The 23,559-nt window shown below is 44.6% G+C and overlaps 1 protein-coding gene across 4 annotated transcripts in view; it reads right to left on the reverse strand.

Annotated features, from left to right (window-relative positions):
* Positions 1–11,487, reverse strand: part of LOC130681134 (liver carboxylesterase 1-like) — a 34,477-nt gene extending 22,990 nt beyond the window's left edge. For 2 of the 4 annotated variants that reach the window (XM_057493399.1, XM_057493397.1), the window contains exons 1-5: positions 11,294–11,487; positions 8,068–8,272; positions 4,885–5,029; positions 2,618–2,751; positions 327–480 (exon numbers count right to left, since the gene is read on the reverse strand). In XM_057493399.1, the coding sequence (XP_057349382.1) occupies positions 327–480; positions 2,618–2,751; positions 4,885–5,029; positions 8,068–8,272; positions 11,294–11,345 (690 nt within the window). In that variant the 5' untranslated portion in view covers positions 11,346–11,487. Of the gene's footprint in view, positions 1–326; positions 481–2,617; positions 2,752–4,884; positions 5,030–8,067; positions 8,276–11,293 lie in introns of all 4 variants that reach the window. The other 2 variants (XM_057493398.1, XM_057493396.1) reach the window with 1 other exon arrangement.
* Between the last annotated feature and the right edge of the window lie 12,072 nt (positions 11,488–23,559).

The raw sequence follows: 23,559 nt of genomic DNA on the forward strand, positions 1-23,559 counted from the left end.
CTACTTCTCAAGAGAAGTGAAGTGGGTCTGGGCCTAGTGCGAAAATGATTGGGGAGGAGAAAGAGAGCTCAACAAGTTAGAAGAGTAGGAGCGTCACTGCTGCAGGCTATGGTGAGAGGTCCTTAATGGCTCCACGATGCTAACTTGAGCTCTTGAGCTTCCTGGGGCCAAGAGAGTCTGGCCATTAGCTCCCCACCATCTGGTCCCATGCTGAGTACAGTCGGTTCTGAATCCAGGGCTTTAAAGTAAAGGTACCCATGGCTGGATTGGCTGGTCTCCCAGTGAGGGTCCCCATGAGCAGTCACATCAGGGCCGGGAACACTTACGAGAACAGAGACACTTTCACTTCCTGCAGAGTCTCCGAAGATGGTCACAGAGCCAGGGTTCCCTCCAAAGTTGGCAATATTCTCCTGGACCCAGTGCAGTGCAGCCACCTGGTCCAAGTGACCCCAGTTACCCCGGCTGTGTTCATCCCCAGTGCTGTAAGAAAACAGGGTGTAGGTGGGGGCAGCAACTTCATGGCAGGGGTTTCAGGACCACAGATAGGGCTGGGGGCTCTGGGTCAACCTTCCTGAGTAAGCCTGGGCTCCCACAGCCCTGACATGGGGTCTTCCCCTGCCTTCCATTCCTGAAGCACTGTTCTGTTGTAGGGCTCTTCATTCACTCATCCAGCATCTATTTACTGAGCATCTACTATGTGCCAAACACTGTTCGAAGAGCCACGAGCACAACTGAGAACAAAACAGGCAGAACCTCTGACTACATAGAGATCCCACTACAGATTCTCAACAGATATACATAGAATATAACGTCAGGTAGTGAAAGTGCTGTCAGGGAAAATAATACAGAGTAAGGGAAAAGGCAGGGAAGGGGCAGTGGGTTCTATTCTAGATCACATGACCAGAGGCCTTTTTGAGCTGTAGCATTTGAGAAGAGACCTGAATGAAGGAGCACAGGAGCCTTGCAAGTATCCAAAGAAGGGAATTCCAGGCAGAAGAAACAGCAAGTGCAAAGGCCCTGGGGTCCAAGGAACAAAAGTTTGAGTGTAGGACATGCAGCTAGAGGGCCTTATGGGCCTTGGTAAGGACTTTGATATCATGGTAAGTAACATGGGCAGCCACTGCAGGGAAATGACGTGATGCAATTTATGTCTGAAAGGATTACTCTGGCTACTGTGTGGATCAGATAAAGGGTAAAAGTCACAGGGTTATAAAACTAAGTGGTTATTGTAATAACTTAGGTGAGAGACACCAAGGGCTTTGATTAGGGTGGTTACAAGAGAGGAGGTGAGAAGTGGTTGGATTCTGATTATATTTTAAATGTGGAACCAAGAGGATTTTCTGACTGACTAGATGTGGGGTGTGAGAAAAAGACAAGCATCTAGGCTGATCTCGGAGCTTCAGCTGGAAGGAGAGAGCTGCCAGCAGTTGAGCAGCAGGCACTGTGGGGAAAGTAGGAGTGTTTCTTGGGGGAGGAGCTGTGGGGGTCAAGGGTTAAGTTCGTCCGTGTGGGTGTGAGGTGCCCTTCAGTCATCCAGTGGAAACAGCAGGAGGTGGAAGGAGATGTCCATCTGGATTTCAAAGGAGAAGTTGGGGCTGAAAGAAGGAACTATGAAGGTGCCCCCTGAGGTCACTCAGGGAACCAGTGGAGATGGAGAAAGGCCTGAGGACAGGAAGGAGGGGGGTCCAGTGAAGGGACCGAGAAGGAGCAGCCGTGAGGCAGGAGGTGGCCAGAAGCCAAGAGAAAGAAGCTTTTCAAAAGGGTGCGAGGGATCACGCGTGGATGCTGCCGTGACCGTGTGCGGATGCTTGCCAAGGTTGGGCCAAGAGCTGTTGGGACACTGGCGACCTCACCCTGAACAGTGCGGTGGTCACAGTAGAGCCCTGGCTGGCACAGTGGAGAGGCTGAGAGGAGAGGAAGCTGGGGGTGCTGGTGTCTGTTGTGCCGGGCCAGGGAGCGGCCAGGCCGTGGGTGAGGACTCTCAATCAAGGCGACGCATCTTGGGGCGTGACCCCTGGGGAGAACCTTCCTCCTACTCTAGAGGTTTTTCCAGTGAGGAGCCCACCCCACCCCCAGGTGCCCCATCAGTCATCTCAGGGTCACAGGTCATTCAAAAAAGGTTCACAGTAACTGTCCTGCAGGAAACCTGGTTCCTGTCCCCATGGAGACTCGATGTACAAAACACTAGCCTTCACCCATGTATGTGTCAATTCCAAGAAAGAAATGGGATGAGTGGGCCTGACATTCCTCCCAGAAGGGCTTTCCACTGGAATCCGATGCTCTGACAACCTCCAACTGCAGCCACTGGGATGGCACAGGTGAAAAGGAGATGAGTATTTTAGAGGAGGTAATATTTGGATTGCGCCTTGCAGGATGAATAGGAATTTATCAGGTAGACTAAGCATTCCAGGCACAGGAAGGAGCATCTGCAAAAGTTCAGAAGCAAGCAGGCCAGGGTGGCTGGGGAAAGAGAAGGTAGATGGGGTCCAGTTATGAAGGGACTTGGATGTCTTACTAGGGAACCTAGCAAGACCCCCTTGAGGGCTGCATGACAGAGCTGAATCCCTGCACCCTGCTTCGGGGGCCAGTGTGCAGTGAGGAGGGCCCAGCATCTTACCTGAAGAATCCCCAGATGCCCAAGCGGTACTGAATGGTCACCACCACCACGTTTTCATGGGCAGACAGGGCCAGCCCATCGTAGGTTGATGCCCCGCCCACCATCAGACCACCTCCGTGGATCCACACCATCACCTGGACAGGGAGGAAGCAAATAACGGTTATAGGGAGCAAAGCTGGGAGGGACCTCATGAGGTTGTCTGGTTTGATGGCCTACCTGTTGGCCACGGCTCAAGGAGACTGTTTCCAGAAGTCCCCCAGTCCCCAGCAAAGCTGGAACTCGCAGTTGCTCACCTCTCTCTTTCTCCCACCTGGGGCTGAAGCCATGATGCCAATCGCCCTGCCTCTGCCAGTCTCTCTGCCTCCAGTGCCACCCCTTCCCAGGGCTCCTCACACTGCAAACATCATCATGGGAACAGCCAAGGCTCCGAGTGTCATCTTCTCTTGGAGCCCAACCTCAAAGCCACCTCCTCCGAGAAGTCTTCAGTCATTTGACTCATATGATCTGAGAACCTTCTATGTGCCAGGTACTGTGATAAGAATTGAGGTTGAGAGTGGACACAGGAATTCATAACACATGGATCTTGCATTTAAAGAGCTTGTGAGCAAGGAAGTGAGAGTGGCTAAAGTAATATTGCAATAATTTTGTTAGTTTAAAAAAGTCATTCATAACATGAACTATGTGCCAAGTATTTTCCTAAGCATTTAAAAATAAACGATCCATGAGGCTCTTGTTCCCATTTAACAGACAGGAACTGAACAGCCCTTGGCTCAGCCTTCACCCAGAAACAGACAGGAAAGTGATGCACTTAACCTGCCCGAGGTCATACAGCTAATAAGTGGTGCAACCAGGGTTTGAACCCACAGTCTGGCTCCAGAGTCCACGTGTTGAGCCACTCAGCTCACGGCAGCCAATGGCCATGACCAGTGGGTCACTGTTAACGTGGGCATAAGACCTTCCCTTCAACTCTAAGGTTTCAGGAGCTCCTCCCCTGTGTATTCACCAGGCACTGAGCCAAACCTTGGTCCTCATCACTGGATACTCACATGTGATTGTTCCCATTTTGAGGAACGAGAGCCAAGCTGCTCAGCTAATGCAGGCAGCACCAGGATTTAACCCCGGACCCTGTAATTCCAGAGCTGGTGTCCATAACCAGAGGTTCTCCTGACTCACGGTTCCCAGAGCCCCTGTCCGTCCTACACCCTGGGGCCTTGCCTACTTCCAGGCAGAGGGAGTGGGTTCGTGTTCATCTCTGGGTGAAGGCTGAGCCAAGGGCTGGTCAGCAGTGATTTGCTGAAGCTCGTTGACATCTGAGAAGCCAGATGGTAAGACCCTCGACAGCAGGGGCTGCATGCTAAGTGTTTTGTGTCCCTCCTTTCTCCTAACCCCCTAAGGGGGCACTGAGTACACAAGAGAAGAATGAATGCAGGAATGAATGAATGAGTGAACTTTTGTCCCAACATCTTTGTGCCAAGCACGTGCAGTGCCAGCTTCCAGACAAGTACACAGAGGCCCTCCCCCCATCCTGGGCATCATGCCAGGTGTGTTGCCGGGAGATGGCTGGGTGTCGATCCAACCCTCCCCACACACTTGCACCTTCTCCATTCCAGAGACCCCCTTCTTTTTCCAGTGGACCCTCCCCACCCTCCAGCAGGTGCAGAGCCTGGAAGCCTGCCCCACCTGCAGGTCTCCTTTATTCCAGAGCTGCTGACTCCCTGGGTCACCAAGGCTGCCAGAAGACAGTTAAAGTGGGGAATAAACTACAGTAAAATCCCAGGTAGCCAAAGGCAAAGGAAAAGTGCTTCTTGGATTGCCCCAGGCTGTCCCAACACCTCTGACACTTTCCCCACGTTGGGCCTCAGTTTCTTTATTTGTAAACGAAGGGTTGGGTTGTGTCTTAACTCTTAAGATTCCCTGCAGCTCTAACTTTATTGGAAATTATGTTTTAGCTGCTCTGGGTGGCAGATTCCTAATCTAGCAACTAAGAGTTATAATTCTTATCCTCCTATTAGCATAAATGAACCTGGAAACATTACAGTGTGCATTAGACAAGCACAGCAAACTCTCCCAGAGGCTATCCTGTCTGTCACCAGGGGAAACTGAGGCATGGAAAAACGTGTTTCTGTTGGTCACATGCAGTCTGGATCTGGCGGCTAAAGGAAGCCCGGGGCCTGGGAACAGCCACGGAATGATAGCCTGCCCCCCAGCTGTGTTCAGCCTCTTCCAATGGCCCCAGAAGACCCAGAGTGATGGAACTTGCCACTTACTGGCAGCCTGCTTTGTTTCGTCAAGTCAGCGGGAGTGTAAATATTTAGGTAAAGACAGTCTTCAGAAAACTTGAGATCAATGTTCTCCTTTCTGTTGGTAAAGAGCTCTGAGAGCACCTGCCCGGTCACTGGGTCTTGGGAGCACCTGGGGAGAAAGCAGAACTCCTGGGGGTCAGTCAGAGCTCAGTCAGGCCGTCTCCTGCACACAGGCCAGGCCTCGGGCCAGCAGGTGTAGGCTGCTAAATAGACTTGCTCTCACCAGACTTGAGAGACTGGGATGGCTAGGAGGCCACCTGGGGAATCTGGGTGAGGGGCCCTGGGGCTCACTAAGGTTCCCCAGGACCACATAGAGTAAGAAGGCCTGGCACCTCTTGGGATACCCCATATGTGACCCACCCGGGAAAGACCCATTCCCCACACAGCCTGGCTGCTGCCAGCTCTCTGCTGGCTCCCAAGGTAGGCTAGAGGGTGACCATGTTCCTCCACTAGGAAAACATGCTCTAGCCCAGGGGAGACTTCCACAAGCCATGAGAAATCACTCAAATGACAGACATTAGGGCCTACAACAGGTCAGGGGTGAAACATCTGTGGGGCAACCCTGGGAGAATTGCATTCTAGGTCTGCCTCAACCACTAATTTGCTGAGTGACCTTGGGTGAATTCCTTGCCTGCTGTGGCCCAAATCTACCAGGCCTAAGTGAGGGGAGTGATTTTTACAAGGGTCTTGCAGCCTTGACAGGTTAAGATTCTATCATTAACCCATCCCAGGCAAGCACTGTTTAGTGCCTTAATAACAAATCTTGAAGATAAAACACAGATAATAACTGGCACTATTTTAGGGAGTCCTCCCAGCATGCCAGGCGTTGTTTTAAGTACTCTTTATGTACTAACTCATTTAATCTCAGATCAATGCCAGGACATGGGCTCTATTATTATCATCCCTATTTTATAGGAGAGAACTGAGGTTAGAGAATCTGTCCAGGGTCACAAAGCCAGAAAGATCCATCATGTCATCCTTATATTTCCAAAGCTATAAGCAACATCTCTGACTTTTAGTGTGTGCGGAAGGCAGCCACCCCTGCCCCCAGGACATAGGGGAGATAACTGAGGCTCTGCAGTGTTCGGTGACACAGTTGTCAAGGGGCAGATTCAGAGTCTGCAAAGATGACTTCCTGATCCTATTCTGGGGGGACTTTCCCCAAGAGCAAGGGGGATAATATTCATAAAAGAAGAAATTCAAATGTCAAAGAAGAAAAACAAGAGTTAAACATTACTGGTATTCAAATAAAAACAGAATGAGCAGCAAAACTATATATAATCATGATAATAGTAATAATATTTATTATTTTGACTCCCCAATAGCCAAAAATATTTTCTGGTAACCCCCAGCACTGCCAACAGTCTGGTGAATGGAGGTTTTCCTATGTTAATGGACTGAGTGTAGTTGGAGGGACATTTAACAAAAAGTGCATAGTCTTTCACTCAAAAGTGTGATTTCTTGGAACTTATCCAAAAGTATTCATGACTGTGCATAAAATTTAGCTATAGGATGCTTATCAGAGCACTACCAATATTACCAAAAATAGTAATAGTAACTTAATACATTACTTACTAAATCAAGTAAGAGACTAGGTAAATAAATCATGATTCAATACCTAAAGTGATACAGCTTTAAAATGTCAGGCTGTGATATTTAAGGACATAGAATGCTGTTCATGCTATAAACGAGTGAAACAGGTTTCCAAACTATTTGTATAGGGTGATGTGACATTGTGATTTATAGTAAGAAACACATCTTTGGTCTTCGCCCCATTTCCATATGCCCCGATGTGCAGCCCCAAACCCTAAGTGGACAGAAGCTCCTTTGCTCTGGGCCTCACCCATATATCTCTTCCTCTGGTTGTTGCTTCTTATTCCTTAATATCCTTGGTCACAAACCGGTAATTTAAGTGAACCAGTTTAGAACTGGTTTCCTGAGCTCTGTGAGCCACTGGAGCAAATTAATGGAACCCAAGGAGGGGGTCATGGGAACCTCTGATTTACAGCCCGTTGGTCAGAAGCACAGCGGACAACTTGGCCTTGCACCTGGCATCACTGAGCCCCTAACCCGTGGGCGCGGACACTACCTCCAGGTGGACGGTGTCCGCATCAGCTGAGTCACAGGGCAGCCAGCTGGTAGCAAATAACTTTTTGTTGGTGTGAGGGGAAAAGACCCATGAGTTGGAACTGGGTTTAGAATCTTATGTGATTCTATTTTTAAGGGAGGAAATATGTAACAGATAAAAGACTGGAAAAATAGAATATAAAATATAAACAACAGTTCTCTCTAGGTGGTGGAATTGTGTATGAGCTTCATTTTCTTAGCTTGACTTACCTGTCCTGCCTCCTTTTTCTGTCATAAGTAGGTATTACATTTGCAATCAGAAAATAAAAATAGTGAACATTATTTGAAAGAGAAAGGAGAGAAGGGAAGGGAAGAAGATGACAAGAGGTAACCCTGGAAATTCCCAGTAATGCTTTGCTGAGATGAGTAAAGTCTGAATCAACGCTCGGAGGCGTGCAGGTGCCCTGGGGAGGGGGCTGCGAGGCCCCCGTGACCTGCGTGGCCAGGGTGACTGGGACACTGCAGCCACTCCTCTGCTCCCAGCTAGGTAGCTAGGCACATGTGGGCTCTGAGGACTCTCCCGGTCAGCACCCTGAAGCACTCCCCACCCACACACCTCCTGGCCTACCCCGCTCCCCAGCTATGGCAAAGTTCAAGACAGGAGAATAAATGGAATCATGACTTCTGATCCCCCTCACCTGCTCAACATTTTTTTCCCTAAGCACTGATCATATTCTAACATAATACATTACTTACTAATTTGCATGTTGTTTATTATCTATTTCTCCCTTCTAGAATGCAAGCTCCATGAAGGTGGGATCTTTGTTCTGTTCACTAATGGATCCCAGGAACTTAGAAACTGCCTGGCACATAGTAGGCGCTCGATAAATATTTGTTGAATAAAGGGCTCTAGCTTACTGTGAGAATTTGGGGATGTTTTTTAAGGATCTACAATATCTTGAGGATTCCAGAATGAAGTGTAGGCCACCCAGAGGACTGCCTTGGCTCCGTCCTGTGTCTCTCGGAAACAAACATTCCCACTGAAAGAGCCGAAGCCCCCGCCCTGCCCCGCCGGCTTACATAGGAGGGTAAGAGGTGGCATTCTTCACGAAGGTCCACGGCTCTGCAGGCTGCGGTGGAGCAAACCTCAAGGATCCAAGAGGGGGCTTGGCAAAAGGGATTCCCAGGAAAACTGCCACAGGCCGTGCAGATCCTTGTAAGCTGACGTATTTCCCCAGGACTTTGCCATGTGCAGTGTCCACGACAGGTGGCGCGGGTGGGTGCCCTGCTAGACACGGGGAGAAAGTGAGGACCCCCAGCCATGCAGCGTTTGCTCTGGGTTCCAGGTGGGTCTTTCGCATGTGACCTTGAATTAATCACCTAAACTCTCTAGGCCTCAGTTTCTTTTTCCGTAAAAGAGAGGGGAAGTGAACTCTCCTTCCTAACTTACAGAGCTTCCTTGAGGAGCAAATTGGAAGGTATAACTCGAGGTATATCAAGTAGAAAGAAAATGCAAACAAGGAGAACCGTTAGGAGTGACTAAGACACTCGGTGTCCCCTCTCAAGAGCCTCTGGCAACGACTGTCCATGGGATCCTGGTGCTGAGCTGCCCACTGGGTGTGAGCGTGAACAAGAGGAAGCCCTTTGTCTCAGAAACTCTGAATCTTCTAGGGAAAATGGGCCACAAACCCACTTGGCGCCTCTTCCAGGAAGAAAGGGGCCAGTGTCCTGAGAGAGCCACCAGTAAGGCTCTCCGGGAGTCAGAAGAGGGAGTGAGGCCCTCTGACGGGTGGCACGATGGAGGCAGTGGCCAGGAAGCTGGGCCTCACCCAGCAGGGGAGGGCTGAGCAAGGGGAGGGGGAGATACAGGTAGAGGAGAAGAGAAGGGGCTGAGGGGAGGCTCTGAGATGACATAATGCAGAGCGAGCCCCTGGGGAGCAGGGAATCATCCTGTCATGCCTGGGGGGCCTCGATGCCAGCCTCAGGGTTCAGGCTGCCTGTAGTGGATAAGTGAGCAGCAGGGAACAGTTCTGGGGTGTGGGGAGAGTGAGTCAGTCACTTGAAGAGGATTCTCCTGGTGCTCTGAGCAGGGTCGTCCATAGGGCAGAGAGACTGGGGGTCAGATTCTGATCTGTTTCATTCTTTTGGAGCAGACAGTGTCCTCACTGAGCGGAAATTCATGTCCCTGCAGCTACACATCAGTCCTGGTTCCACCCACGGGAACTACCCAGAACTTGCGTGTGCAGGCCGCCCTTCAGACACTTGGTCTGCCCACCCCTCAAGTCTTCTCCTGCGCGTCCTCAATAGCTTCAGCATGAGTTATTCCTCACAGGCAAAGATTTCTAACCTGCCATCCTCCTGATTGGTCCCTTTTAGACATAGAAGGTCAGCCTCTCTCGCAAAGTGTGTGGGCAGAACAGAAAATAATAATCCAGATCTGGTCTTCCCAAAGAATATCCAATGATAACCTTCAAAAAAGATGAAGTGGACAGAAGCCCAACTGGCCGGGATGCCTGAGTAGGTGGATTGGGTAAGAGGTATGAGCAAAAACGGTTAACGGCAGCAGTTCCCACTTATGCTATATGTCATGTTTATGTGCTTAGTACCTACTATGTGCCAGAAGCGCACCCCAGTTCATTTAAATTCATCTTCACAAGAGCCATGCCAGGTAGGCATTGATATGCCCATTTTACAGATGAGGAAACTGAAGAAATGGAGGCAGCCAGTATGGACTTTCTAAAGATGGAAATGGGATGGCCTTGCCAAGGGGTGACCAGCAGGAGGGGAATAATCCACTCTTAAATCAGTTCTTAATCCACTCTTATAGTCAGTGCCAGGCCTCTCATGGTGTCACACCCCCAGGAAGAGGATAAATCCAGATGGGGCCTGGGCTGTCAGAGCCCTGAAGGCCAGCACACTGGCTGTGGATTCAGGAGCCATAGGCAGATGCCAGAGCATGGTTTTCCAGCTGAACTTGGGCACGTACATTGCCTTCTCTGAATCTCAGTTTCTCCATCTACTAAATGGCACAGATGCCTCCTGCAGTCCCTTGCTGAACCCCTGTGTTCACCGTGTCTTTTATTTTCTGTATGCTGACCATTGGGCTTCTGTGCCTCTGCTGATCCCGGAGAGGGCCTGCCCCTCCCCGAGTCAGCCCGTTCCCAGAGATAGCAATCAACCTGCCCTTCCAGCAGGCAGGATCCCAACCACATTCTTTATCAGTTCTCACAATCTAGGCCACTGTGCTGCCCCAGTCACGCCAGGGCTAGATCCCTGACAGCTGTGGGCAGCTTATGCTCCGGGGCCTGTTGAAATTGGCTAGTTTGCCAGACCTAATCTGCGTATTCTGCCTCACCTCCTTTTCCCCCACAACCACAATAAAGACTGTTCTGCACAATTCCTCTCTCCTCTTGCTACCTCTGGACCCACCCAGGGGCTTCCCCTTGGGGCCCGTCATGGCGAGCTGTAACAAACCATCTTTTCAACGGCAGTTGGTTCCTGATCTACTGGCTTTATCATACTCCAAATTTTCTATTACTACACTATATTTCAAAACAACCCCTTTTGTTTGCCCTCAATACCAGGTGCTCTTTAGAAACAGCCCAGCAAGGTAGGTGCTGTTGTTATCCCCATTTTAGAGAGGGGGAGACTGAGGCCCAGAAAAGTACTTTGCTTGAAGGACGCACAGCCCCTGAGTGCCGAGCTGGGATTTATTTGCACCTACCACTCTGGTTCCTGAGTCTATACTCATCTGAAATACGTTATCGAATGAAGAGCAGAGCATTCCTATGAAATTTTTCCTAAGCCAAAATTGTTTAAGGTGAAGGGTTTCCCCTACTTTCAGAAAGTTCTCATTACACAGCTTTGCTTTGAGGAAAGACCTACATTAGTACAGTAATGGAGAAGTGAAAATCCTCCTTGGATTTCTTTGGGTAGGGAGAACAGGTACAGCTGTAGGTCTTTGGCAAAGGGAAGTAGAAAGCGAATGTAGAGAAGCAGGGGAAACCTGTACTAACGTTCTGCTAAGCCACTCTCCATGGTTCGTCCACATCTGGACTAATAATCAAGGGGAAAATAAACTGAGCTCTCCGCAGTCCTCAACTGCACGGGGCGGGAACAGCTGCGGTCTCGGGGTCTTCATGCCCCCGCGCGCCGGTGGCCCCGGCTCTGTGCGCCCAGACCAGAGAGCGCGCGCTGCAGCGGACCCGCGCTGTGCCCCCTCGGCCCTCTACGCATCTCCCCCATCTCATTCCCTCACAAGGCCTTCCAAACGTGCCCCTACGATTTGCATTTCCGATGGACTCACCCAAAGCCGCGCAGGAGGCCAGGGAGGTCAGGACCGCCGCGAAGAGCCACATGGTGGAAGGCCTGCAGCTCCCGGGCCTGCAGGTGTGTCCCGGCTGCTCTGAGGAGCAGGGAATCCAGCCGCAGGGCTTTATCTTGCGTCCCCAGCTCCGCCGCTACCGCCTGCGCGCCCTGCCCGCCCCCAAGCTCCCGCCCCAGACTCCCGCTCCCACTGCCTGCTTGCCTAATCAGGGAACAGTGGAAAACTCTTCCTCTTTCTGAAGATCGCTTTAGCTGTGGGAGCCGCTAAGCCACGCCCACCCAGAGTTCACCCTCTTTCATCGGACCACCCCGTACTAAACTCTGATTAGATAGTCGCTGACTTGTTCAACAAGTTGCTACAGAAGTGTTTCCTCACTGCGGGACTCTGAACCCCAGTGGGCTGTGAGCGTCCCAAGGCAGGCACCAGCAGACAGATGCCTCTGGTCTGGGGTCCTCAGAATAAGCTTGCAAACTTTCAGAGCAGCTCTTACCTGCACAGCTACTCAGCTGGGGTATTGAGGACAAATCTCTTAGCTTCCCTGGGCTCCTTTTTCAGAGAGTTCTATGCTGTCATGTTTGGGAGCATCTTAAATTTCCTCCCATCTCCCTTCTGAAGTCTAAATTAACTTTACAATATTCCTGCCAAGTGACTCAGCCTTCTGTGGCACATTTCTCAGGTCAGGGAACTCACTGCCTCTCCAGGCGGGGATCTTTGGGTAGAATGTTCTTTGGAACTCCATCTCTCCAAACTCCCTGGACATAATCCATCCATCCTTCCATTTATTCATTCATTCTCCAAACATTAACCAAATGTTACGGATAAAAGATGAGTTCAAGTCATGTTCCATTTCCTTGAGAAGCTTACCATGTAGTAGTTAAGACAGTTGGGGGTGAGAAGTGGAGGGGGGTGGTAGATTGCAATGCAACCCAAAAGCAGCAAAATAGAGAGATACAAAGTGCTCTGGATACACCTGAGAAAGTGTCCTTTTACCTGCTGGGCACACTGGGAAAATGCTCAAGGCCTGTTTCATAGATTCATTAAGTGTCCAGCTAATAGGGAATTCCTTAAATATACTCCGGTACAGCTGGCTAAGGAAATACTGTGCATTCGCTCAAACTGGTGATGCGCACCTCTATTTATTGACAAGGAAAGCCACCATGATCTGTTGTGAAGGGAAAAAAAACAGGTTATAGAATAGTTCCAGCAGCTTTGGAATGCAGTTTAGCAGTTCCTCAAAATTCAGTGTAGAGTTTCTGTATTTCCCAGCAAGTCCACTCCTAGGTACATACCCAAGATAATTGAAAACATATCCATACAAAAACCTGTACACAAATAGCAACAGTATTTGAAATAGCCCGAAGTGGGAACACCCAATCCACCATCTGATGGATGTATAAATAAAATGTGATCCATCCTTATAATGGAATATTATTCAGCCATAAAAAGAAATGATGTATGGATACTTGCTATAACATGGAGGAAACTTGAAAATAGTTTGCTAATGAAAGAAGCCAGGCACAAAAGGTCACATGCTGTGTGATTCTATTTATATGAAATGAATTTATATGAATAAGCAAATCGTTAGGTTCAGAAAGTAGATTAGAGGCAGCTAGGGGCTGGAAGGTGGGGAGTAAGGAATGACCGTTAATGGGCATGAGGTTTGTTTTTGGGCTGATGAAAGTGTCCTGAGTCAGATAGTAGTGATGGTTACACCGCTTTGTGAAATACACTAAAACCACCGAATTGTATGCTTTTAAAAGGTGAATTTTTATGGTGTATGAATTACACTTCAAATAAAGAAATATTTTTTAAGAATCTAGTTGTGTGTAATATCCCATTTTAGTTATCTTTATTTGTGTAGGAAAAAATCTGGAAGGTTATACATCTAATTTGTATTACAATAACCATTTCTTGGCTATATGCTGTTGTGGTTTTACTTATTTGTGTTTTCCACTTCTATTTATTCACACATTCATTTAACAAATACTTTTTGAGAATTCACTGTATGTCAAAGACTGTGCTGAATATTTTGTATGCAGGACCTCACAGTTCTCAAAGCAACTGTGAATGGACACTGTTGTCTCCCAGGGCTCAGTGTGGTCAAGGCACTGGCCCAGCCCACGGTCACAGATCAACTGTGAGGAAGAGCTGAGTGTTGCACAGAAGCTGTGTAACGTTACAGCCCACACTCTATGTCACTCTGCCACAATGTCAAAACCTTTTTGACAAACTGATGTGGCTGGTGCCCTAAGCACATGCTTGACTCGCCTGTCGGTGAGGTCCTGCAGCCTCTCTCCTCCAGGATATTCTCCACCCCCACCAATTCTTTCCTGCTGAGCCCTGCCGGATTCTCAGGCTGCCTGGAAGGATGGTTGGTAACAGGAGTGCCGGGGTTCTTGGGAGAGTTAATGACCAGGTAGCAGAGGTACTTGCTGATGGCTCAAACTTCATGGTTGGCCACTCCCAGTGGAGACTTGTTGCTGAGAAGTGACTGCCCAGCCAGGAATCACATGCCCCAGTCTCCCTGGCATTTAACTAGAGTCATGAAATTTGTTCTTGGCAATGGAGGGGGAGGGTTGACAACGGGAAGCAGGGTTGTCTCCAGGGTAGAGTGGTGAAGAGGCAGCTATGCCTTCTCCGTGCTTGCACTGCTTTCCCAGTGCATTTGGCAAGCCTGCCACTGTCCAGGCCAAACCAATATTGACATCAGGGAGAACTGGGCAACCAGCAGCCATAAAGCATGTGACAGTCCTCGAAAAGTCAGGGCTTCTTGACCAAGGCCATAGTTTAAGCTGAAATGAAGCTTCTGGAGACCCAAATTAAAAACGGGATGGTCATTTGCACTCATTCTAGCCACTGTGGCAGGTCAGTGAGGGGGAGCCTCGTGGTAGAGGCAAGGACTTTGTGACAGCATTAGTCAGTCCCCAGAGGTGATTGCTTCTTTGAAGATTGACCTGGCAACAAACAGTGCACAATTGCTTACTTAGTTTTCACTATAAATTAAGATTTTTAAGGGTTAAAATTTCTGATTAAAGAATCATAGAATTGTAATGAAAGCTACTAGAAATAATAAGGGAAACAACTCTGTGCCAGGAAAATAGAATAGATTTTTTGGTTAGAAAAGGTATGAGGTACAGAGATGCATTTTTGTTGAGGGAAATGAAAATGATGTTGTTCTAAAGAAAAAGTCTGGTTATTTCTAAGGGAAAAAGAACAAGGGACAAACTAAAATGGACGTAGAAAGTTGTGGAAGGTTTGCAGAAAAGGAATCTTGGGAAAAGAATGGTATGTGTGATCAAGCTTGATGAGATTAAATAGATTTGTAAGAAAGGTTTTAAAAATAAGCTTTAATATCAATAGTGTATTTGCATAAAAATAAACCTTAATTTTCTTTCTTCTGGTGAAAGGACATAGTTTTTGGACTATTAGTCTGCTTTTGAGAAAAGATTATAAAAGGTTTTTCTTTACCTTTTAAAGCAGTCTGCCTTAAACAAAAATAAAACAAAGCAAGGACTCTGTGACTTATCACAATGATTTCCTGTTTGCTTTCTTTACCAGATCTTTGATTATTTAAGTAAACTGAGTCTTCTTAATATTAAAAGAGCTAAGTTTCTGCTCAGAACTATGAAACTTCATGTATTTGCCTTAAACATCTTCTATTGTCATCATGGTTAAATGAGTAAGTATTGTTTCGTGTTAACGTATGATCCTATTTGACACAGTGTTTCAAAACCTTTTGCCGTTTTTGACAAACTTCCCCAGATCAAATTCTAAATAAAGCTTTTTGCCTTCCACTATCCTTGGGTTTTTCCAGACAGCTCCTGGAACATCTCAAAGGTTTTCTCTTCTCTCCTTAAACCATTTAGACTTACTCTGTATGTTAAATTACATGGGCAGCATTGTCAAATAAGTGATGATAAACTTTGGTTAGGTTATATTGTATAGGTGATGCTATTAATATAAATATCCTAGAAATTATGAGGCTTCTTGAAATCTGATATGTCATGGGATAATGTTTATAGTCACCATTCCATTTACCTTAAACTATTGTATGTTACAGACATAATCAAATTTACATTGCCAATTACATTGTGATGAACTGTCATCAGATCTTTAATAACAGGCAATTTTAAGTCTTCTGTCATTTACAGTTACTGTTTTACTCAGATGCTATTTGCAAAGGGGTACATACAAAAGCAATTTATCTTCAAAGAGATTCATGAAAGAACTCTGACAAACAGGTTTCTGATAACTTTGAGATCATAAAATTGAACTGGGTAAGAATTTCTGGAAGTAATGGAAAAATTGGATTCAAACAGAACAAAAATTAGTAATATGGGACTGAATAAACTGATGAGAATGATGATCATTTCTATGTGTTTTTGTTAAAAATTCTGCTGGTTCTTTAATCTTTGTTTTCCAGATATGAGGTAATCTCTTCTCTTAAGCTATCTATGACTCAACAATTTAGTAAAACCTACTGTTGTGAACCAAGATTAGATATTTATCTTTTTCTCCCTATCTGATTCCTTCGGAACTTGGAAACTCTTGAGTACTTTTTCTCATAGCAATATAATTAGTTATTTGCATAAATTCAATGAAAATATGTTCTCCTTGAGATAGGAAACTATTAAAGATAGTGACATACTGCCAAAACTTTGACTGGATTGTCATATTTAAGAGAGAGATGCAGAGACTTAGATACTACCAGATAGCTTTAAGGGGTTCAGGTTGACTTTAAGAAGCCAATGAAGTTCAGAGGCTTTAAAAAGTTTAATCTGACATTCCTTATGAGAAGTTTCAGCAAAGCAGTCTTAAGAGAGCTTATATATAGTCAATCAGTACTCTTGCTACACTTATGTAAATAATCAGGCCAAATTTAATGCAAACAAATCAGTTTGACTGTGATTATCTATGGAAAAAACAATGGGGATAATTATAGAAAGAAAAATAATGTTTGTACCTTTGTCTGTATTAGATTCTAATCCTGTTTGTTGTCTTTGAGGTCTTTTTTTTTTTTCAGAAACAAACAAATGTATTTAGAAAATGAAGAGATCAGATATAAAGCAAGATAAGGTGGGAGAAATACAGAAAAGCATTTTTAAAATATACACTGGAATACTCTGATTCCTTGTTAACATTTACCTCACATGCTCCAATGATTTGATGTGTTCAGCTTGGCAGCTCAACAGTTGGATGGCAAATTACGTGGTCTTGGCATGTAAGACCAGGTGCAAATAAAATCCATCCATTTGAAGTGTACGATTCGGTGTTTTTTAGTATAACCACAGAGTCCTACCACCATCATTGCTACCCAATTATAAGCACATTTTCATCATACCAAAAAGAAATCCAGACCCATTAACAGTTACTCCCATTTCCCCCATGCCCTGAGCCCTGGCAACTACTAATTTACTTTCCATCTTTATGGATTTGTGGATCTTGGACATCTGATATAAATGAAATCATAAAATATGTGGTCTTAAGTGTCTGGCTTTTTTCATTTAGCATAATGCTTTCGAGGTTCCTCTGTGTTGAGCATGGATCAGGACTTCATTCCTTTTTATTACCAAGTAATAGTCCACTGTATAGATATTCCACAGTTCGTTTATCCATTCATCAGTTGATAGCCATTTAGGTTATTTCTACTTCTTGACCACTATGAATAATGCTGCTGTGCACAGTCATATACAAATTTTTCTTTAGACATGCATTTTCCTTTGTCCTGAGTATATACTTAGGAGGAGAATTGGTGGATCACATAGTAACTCCATGTTTAATATTTTGGGTAATGTCAAATTGTTTTTCAAAGTGGCTGCATCATTTTACAATCCCACCAGCAATGTATGAGAGTTTCAATTTCTCCATATCCTAATACTTGCTATTGGCTGTCTTTTTTATTTTTTTTATTTATAAAAGAGTTTTTTTTTTTGGTATTGTTAATGCACCATTACTTGAACAACATTATGGTTACTAGACCCCCTATTATTAAGTCCCCCCCGCATATTATAGTCACTGCATCAGTGTAGTAAGATGCTATAGAATCATTACTTTTCTTCTCTGTAAATACTGCCTTCCCCATGCCCCACCCCTACATTATGTGTGCTAGTCCTAATGCCCCTTTTCCCCATTCTCCCTCCCTCCCCACCCATCCTCTCCAGTCCCTTTCCCTTTGGTAACGTCTATTCTTGGGTTCTGTGAGTCTGCTGCTTTTTTGTTTCTTCAGTTTTTTCTTTGTTCTTATACTCCACAGATGAGTGAAATCATTTGATACTTGTCTTTCTCCACCTGGCTTATTTCACTGAGCATAATACGCTCCAGCTCCATCCATGTTGTTACAAATGGTAGGATTTGTTTTCTTCTTATGGCTGAATAGTATTCCATTGTGTATATGTACCACATCTTCTTTATCCATTCATCTACTGATGGACACTTCGGTTGCTTCCATTTCTTGGCTATCGTAAATAGTGCTGTGAGGTTTTGTTATATACTTGTAAACTGAACTAGATCCTAAATTCTTCTAGTTTCCTCAAATGTCTGGCTGACTCCCCAAAGTAATGCTTCTAATTTTTTTCCGTCCTTCTGATTTGGAATGAATAAGAACAAAACTGTCCTTGAGCCTCCTTGAAAGGGACTATACTAGGTCCTGCTTACTACCCAGATGGCAACCGGACTTCAGGGACTTGAACCATGGATATACATCTCACAGCTAAAAAAGGCTCTGGTCCGGCACAAACGCTGGAGACCTCTGAATCAAAGTGACTAGGCAGAGAAGCAGCTGACATTGAGACATTCTACCCAAGACACTGGATCAAGACTTCATACTTTAAACATAAAACCCTGTCCTCTTTCTTTCCTTCACTCTGTCACTGGCCTGGAAAGTAACGGCATCATTTATATCTCCCACGCCATTGCTAAGTGTGTGTTGGGGGCGTAACCTCTGGAATTTAGAACAATTTTTATGTCAGGCTAGGAGAAAACCTAACTGACCCCTGGTCTTTTGATTTATTTAGCTGATTACCTTCAGGTTTGGGCTCTTGGTTTAGAACAATTATATACACTAACTGGATTTATTATTCTGCTCTTCATTTTGTTTTGTGTAATAATTTTAAAGCTTTGTACCTGTTGCCTATCGAATCTTTAGAGAAACAACCTACATAACAGGGTGGTGCTGGCTCAGTGCTGCAGGAAGATTTCTCTTGACCTTGATAAGATAGATACAGACTTTAAGTGAGAAAATCCTGAGTTCTTCCTCCTACCTTTCCTTGTTACTCAAATGTGGCCTTACATGGTTTCCAATCACTAGGTCCTTTCTGACATGGGACATGACAGCTGGGAAAGGTCCTTCCTGACACCAGTGGACAAAACCACTGAATATGGAAAACCTGAGATCAGTGATGCTTTCAGAGAAAGATCTTGATCAAGTGGGAGAAATTTGAAAATGAATAAAGGAATCTTCATTCAAACTGGAGCTGGGGAGTCCTGAAGGGAGAGCTGTCAGGCACTAGCACTTGTCACAGCTGACATGCCCAGCAGGAAGAACGATTTCCTCTCAGCCTGGCAGTAGCAAGCTCCCCTCAACTGTGGCCAACGAAGAGCTGCCTCCAATTTGAACTCTTACTTTTCTCCAATGAACTTTTGAACAGAACAACCAAGTGCCTCTTTTCCTCTATAAAAGGATGCTCTCCTCCTTTGTCCCTCAGACTTGCTTATGAGTTGCCATAGTTTTCATGTCTTGAATTGTAATTTCTCTTATATTCCTGAATAAACTAATCTGCTGCTTCATAAGCTTTGTTGTTTATTTATTTATTTATTTTGGTTCTCCATCTCTGTTTTATTTTACAATAAAAAGTAAGAGGAAAAAAATGGAAGAGGTCTTAATTTTTTCTTTTTTTTTTTGTAGATAATTATTTTTATTGAAGGGTCATTGACACAGTATTACATTACATTAGTTTCAGGTGTACAACACAGTGATTCAACATTTATATACATGATAATTCTAGGTACCAGCTATCACCATACCAAGTTGTTACAATATTCTGACTATATTCCTTATGCTATACATTACATCCCGGTTACTTATTTATTTTACCATTGGAAGTGTGTCCTTTTTTTGTGTGTGTGTGAGGGCATCTCCCATATTTATTGATCAAATGGTTGCTAACAACAATAAAATTCTGTATAGGGGAGTCAATGCTCAATGCACAATCATTAATCCACCCCAAGCCTAATTTTCATCAGTCTCCAAATTTCTGAAGCATAACGAACAAGTTCTTACATGGAGAACAAATTCTTACATAGTGAATAAGTTACATGGTGAACAGTACAAGGGCAGTCATCACAGAAGCTTTCGGTTTTGCTCATGCATTATGAACTATAAACAGTTCAAATATGAATACTCATTTGATTTTTATACTTGATTTATATGTGGATACCACATTTCTCTCTTTATTATTATTATTTTTAATAAAATGCTGAAGTGGTAGGTAGATACAAGATAAAGGTAGAAAACATAGTTTAGTGTTGTAAGAGAGCAAATGTAGATGATCAGGTGTGTGCCTGTAGACTATGTGTTAATCCAAGCTAGACAAGGGCAATAAAACATCCACGTATGCAGAAGATTTCTCTCAGAACAGGGGGGGCGAGGTTCTAAGCCTCACCTCTGTTGATCCCCAATTTCTCACCTGATGGCCCCCCTGCGACTGTGCCTGTCTTAGGTTGTTCCTCCCTTGAGGAATCTTACCCGTCTCTGGCTAACCAGTCATCTTCCGGGGCCAGACAGGGAAATGTGAAGTTGGTAAGTGAGAGAGAAGCAATATTGTTTGAAAAGGTTAGCTTTTTACTTCTTTGCAGATTTATGCCCTGTGGCTTCTATGCCCAGCATTTGTCTTGAGGTATCTTTACCACTTGGAAGAATTATGATACTCGGTAATTTCGATATGAGGCACGAATTCTACTTAAGGGTTATAATTAGGAAGGAAGAAGAAAAGCTATAGAAGTAGCAGGCGGAAGAAAACATGGGAAGATTGATTATTTCTTTGACATATTTTCTTGTAGAGTAACTTCAGCATGGATAGGTTTTAAACTACTAATTAAATTGCGCACACACATTAAAATAATAGGAGTATAGTTACACAACCAAAGCATACCTGTAATTACCAGCCATCTCCAGTGAAACCAAGAAAACCAGTTAGGCACCTTAGGCATTAGTGAAAACTTATCTATGATATGGTGCATATTGTCCAACTGAACTTGAACAGTCTGAGAGAAATCAGACAAATTAAAACAACCCATTCCTGGGGACTGTTCACATCCCATATGTTCTTTTAACAGTAAATAGTCTGTAGTTGTAAGATGTTGGAGTGCTACAATTTGCACTTCTCCTAATTCTTGGTTGAGTTCCAACAGTATAGATCCAGTCAAATTTGTTGTTTTACTGTATGCACAGGCCAGCTTAGATATCTCCTTCTTCATTCCCATGGCAAGTCCAGGAACTGGTGGGATGACTGCATCTACAGCTGTAGAAGTGCGTGGATCTTTGTTGGGGTTTTTTGATGATCATCTTCTGGCATGAGTCTTCCAGAGAGTGCTGATGTTGGAAGTTCTTTTTCATATCGTATCTCAGTTCATTTTTGGGGTAGCCCAATCAGGCTTTGATCCTCTGTATAAACACAAACAGACCCTTTGCCTACACTTTTAGATGCCCTTTATACCCTTGTGTAGAACTCATTGGAGGTGACCACACAGGAACAGACTTTTGTTGTTGTTGTTGTTGTTATCATTAATTTACACTTATATGATGAATATTATGTTTACTAGGCTCTCCCCTATACCAGGTCCCACCTATAAACCCCTTTACAGTCACTGTCCATTAGCATAGCAAAATGTTGTAGAATCACTACTTGCCTTCTCTGTGTTGTACAGCCCTCCCCTTTCTCCCTCCCCACCATGCATGCTAATCTTAATACCCCCCTTATCTCCCCCCCCTTATCCCTCCCTACCCACCCATCCTCCCCAGTCCCTTTCCCTTTGGTACCTGTTAGTCCATCCTTGAGTTCTGGGATTCTGCTGCTGTTTTGTTCCTTCAGTTTTTCCTTTGTTCTTATATTCATTCCACAGATGAGTGAAATCATTTGGTATTTCTCTTTCTCCGCTTGGCTTGTTTCACTGAGCATAATACCCTCCAGCTCCATCCATGTTGCTGCAAATGGTAGGATTTGCCCTTTTCTTATGGCTGAGTAGTATTTCATTGTGTATATGTACCACATCTTCTTTATCCATTCATCTATCGATGGACATTTAGGTTGCTTCCAATTCTTGGCTATTGTAAATAGTGCTGCGATAAACATAGGGGTGCATTGGTCTTTCTCATACTTGACTGCTGCATTCTTAGGGTAAATTCCTAGGAGTGCAATTCCTGGGTCAAATGGTAAGTCTGTTTTGAGCATTTTGATGTACCTCAATACTGCTTTCCACAATGGTTGAACTAATTTACATTCCCACCAGCAGTGTAGGAGGGTTCCCCTTTCTCCACAGCCTCGCCAACATTTGTTGTTGTTTGTCTTTGGATGGCAGCCATCCTTACTGGTGTGAGGTGATACCTCATTGTAGTTTTAATTTGCATTTCTCTGATAATTAGCAATGTTGAGCATCTTTTCATGTGCCTGTTGGCCATCTGTATTTCTTTTTTGGAGAACTGTCTGTTCAGTTCCTCTGCCCATTTTTTAATTGGGTTATTTGTTTTCTGTTTGTTGAGGCATGTGAGCTCTTTATATATTCTGGACGTCAAGAGTTTATCAGATCTGTCATTTTCAAATATATTCTCCCATACTGTAGGGTTCCTTTTTGTTCTGTTGGTGGTGTCGTTTGCTGTACAGAAGCTTTTCAGCTTAATATAGTCCCACTTACTCATTTTTGCTGTTGTTTTTCTTGCCCGGGGAGATATGTTCAAGAAGAGGTCACTCATGTTTATGTCTAAGAGGTTTTTCCCTATGTTTTCTTCCAAGAGTTTAATGGTTTCATGACTTACATTCAGGTCTTTGATCCATTTTGAGTTTACTTTTGTATATGGGGTTAGACAATGGTCCAGTTTCATTCTCCTACATGTAGCTGTCCAGTTTTGCCAGCACCATCTGTTGAAGAGACTGTCATTTCGCCATTGTATGTCCATGGCTCCTTTATCAAATATTAATTGACCATATATGTCTGGGTTAATGTCTGGATTCTCTAGTCTGTTCCATTGGTCTGTGGCTCTGCTCTTGTGCCAGTACCAAGTTGTCTTGATTACTATGGCTTTATAGTAGAGCTTGAAGTTGGGGAGTGAGATCCCCCCTACTTTATTCTTCTTTCTCAGGATTGCTTTGGCTATTCGGGGTCTTTGGTGTTTCCATATGAATTTTAGAACTATTTGTTCCAGTTCATTGAAGAATGTTGCTGGTAGTTTCATAGGGATTGCATCAAATCTGTATATTGCTTTGGGCAGGATGGCCATTTTAATGATATTAATTCTTCCTAGCCACGAGCATGGGATGAGTTTCCAGCTGTTAGTGTCCCCTTTAATTTCTCTTAAGAGTGACTTGTAGTTTTCAGAGTATAAGTCTTTCACTTCTTTGGTTAGGTTTATTCCTAGGTATTTTATTTTTTTTGATGCAATTGTGAATGGAGTTGTTTTCCTGATTTCTCTTTCTGTTGGTTCATTGTTAGTATATAGGAAAGCCACAGATTTCTGTGTGTTGATTTTGTATCCTGCAACTTTGCTGTATTCCGATAACAGTTCTAGTAGTTTTGGGGTGGAGTCTTTAGGGTTTTTTATGTACAGTATCATGTCATCTGCAAATACTGACAGTTTAACTTCTTCTTTACCAATCTGGATTCCTTGTATTTCTTTGTTTTGTCTGATTGCTGTGGCTAGAACCTCCAGTACTATGTTAAATAACAGTGGGGAGAGTGGGCATCCCTGTCTAGTTCCCGATCTCAGAGGAAAAGCCTTCAGCTTCTCGCTGTTCAATATAATGTTGGCTGTGGATTTATCATAGATGGCCTTTATTATGTTGAGGTACTTGCCCTCTATTCCCATTTTGCTGAGAGTTTTTATCATGAATGGATGTTGAACTTTGTCAAATGCTTTTTCAGCATCTATGGAGATGATCATGTGGTTTTTGTCTTTCTTTTTGTTGATGTGGTGGATGATGTTCATGGACGTTCGAATATTGTACCGTCCTTGCATCCCTGGGATGAATCCCACT

This window comes from Manis pentadactyla, chromosome 15 (genome assembly GCF_030020395.1).
Source record: "Manis pentadactyla isolate mManPen7 chromosome 15, mManPen7.hap1, whole genome shotgun sequence".
Lineage (NCBI taxonomy): Eukaryota > Metazoa > Chordata > Mammalia > Pholidota > Manidae > Manis > Manis pentadactyla.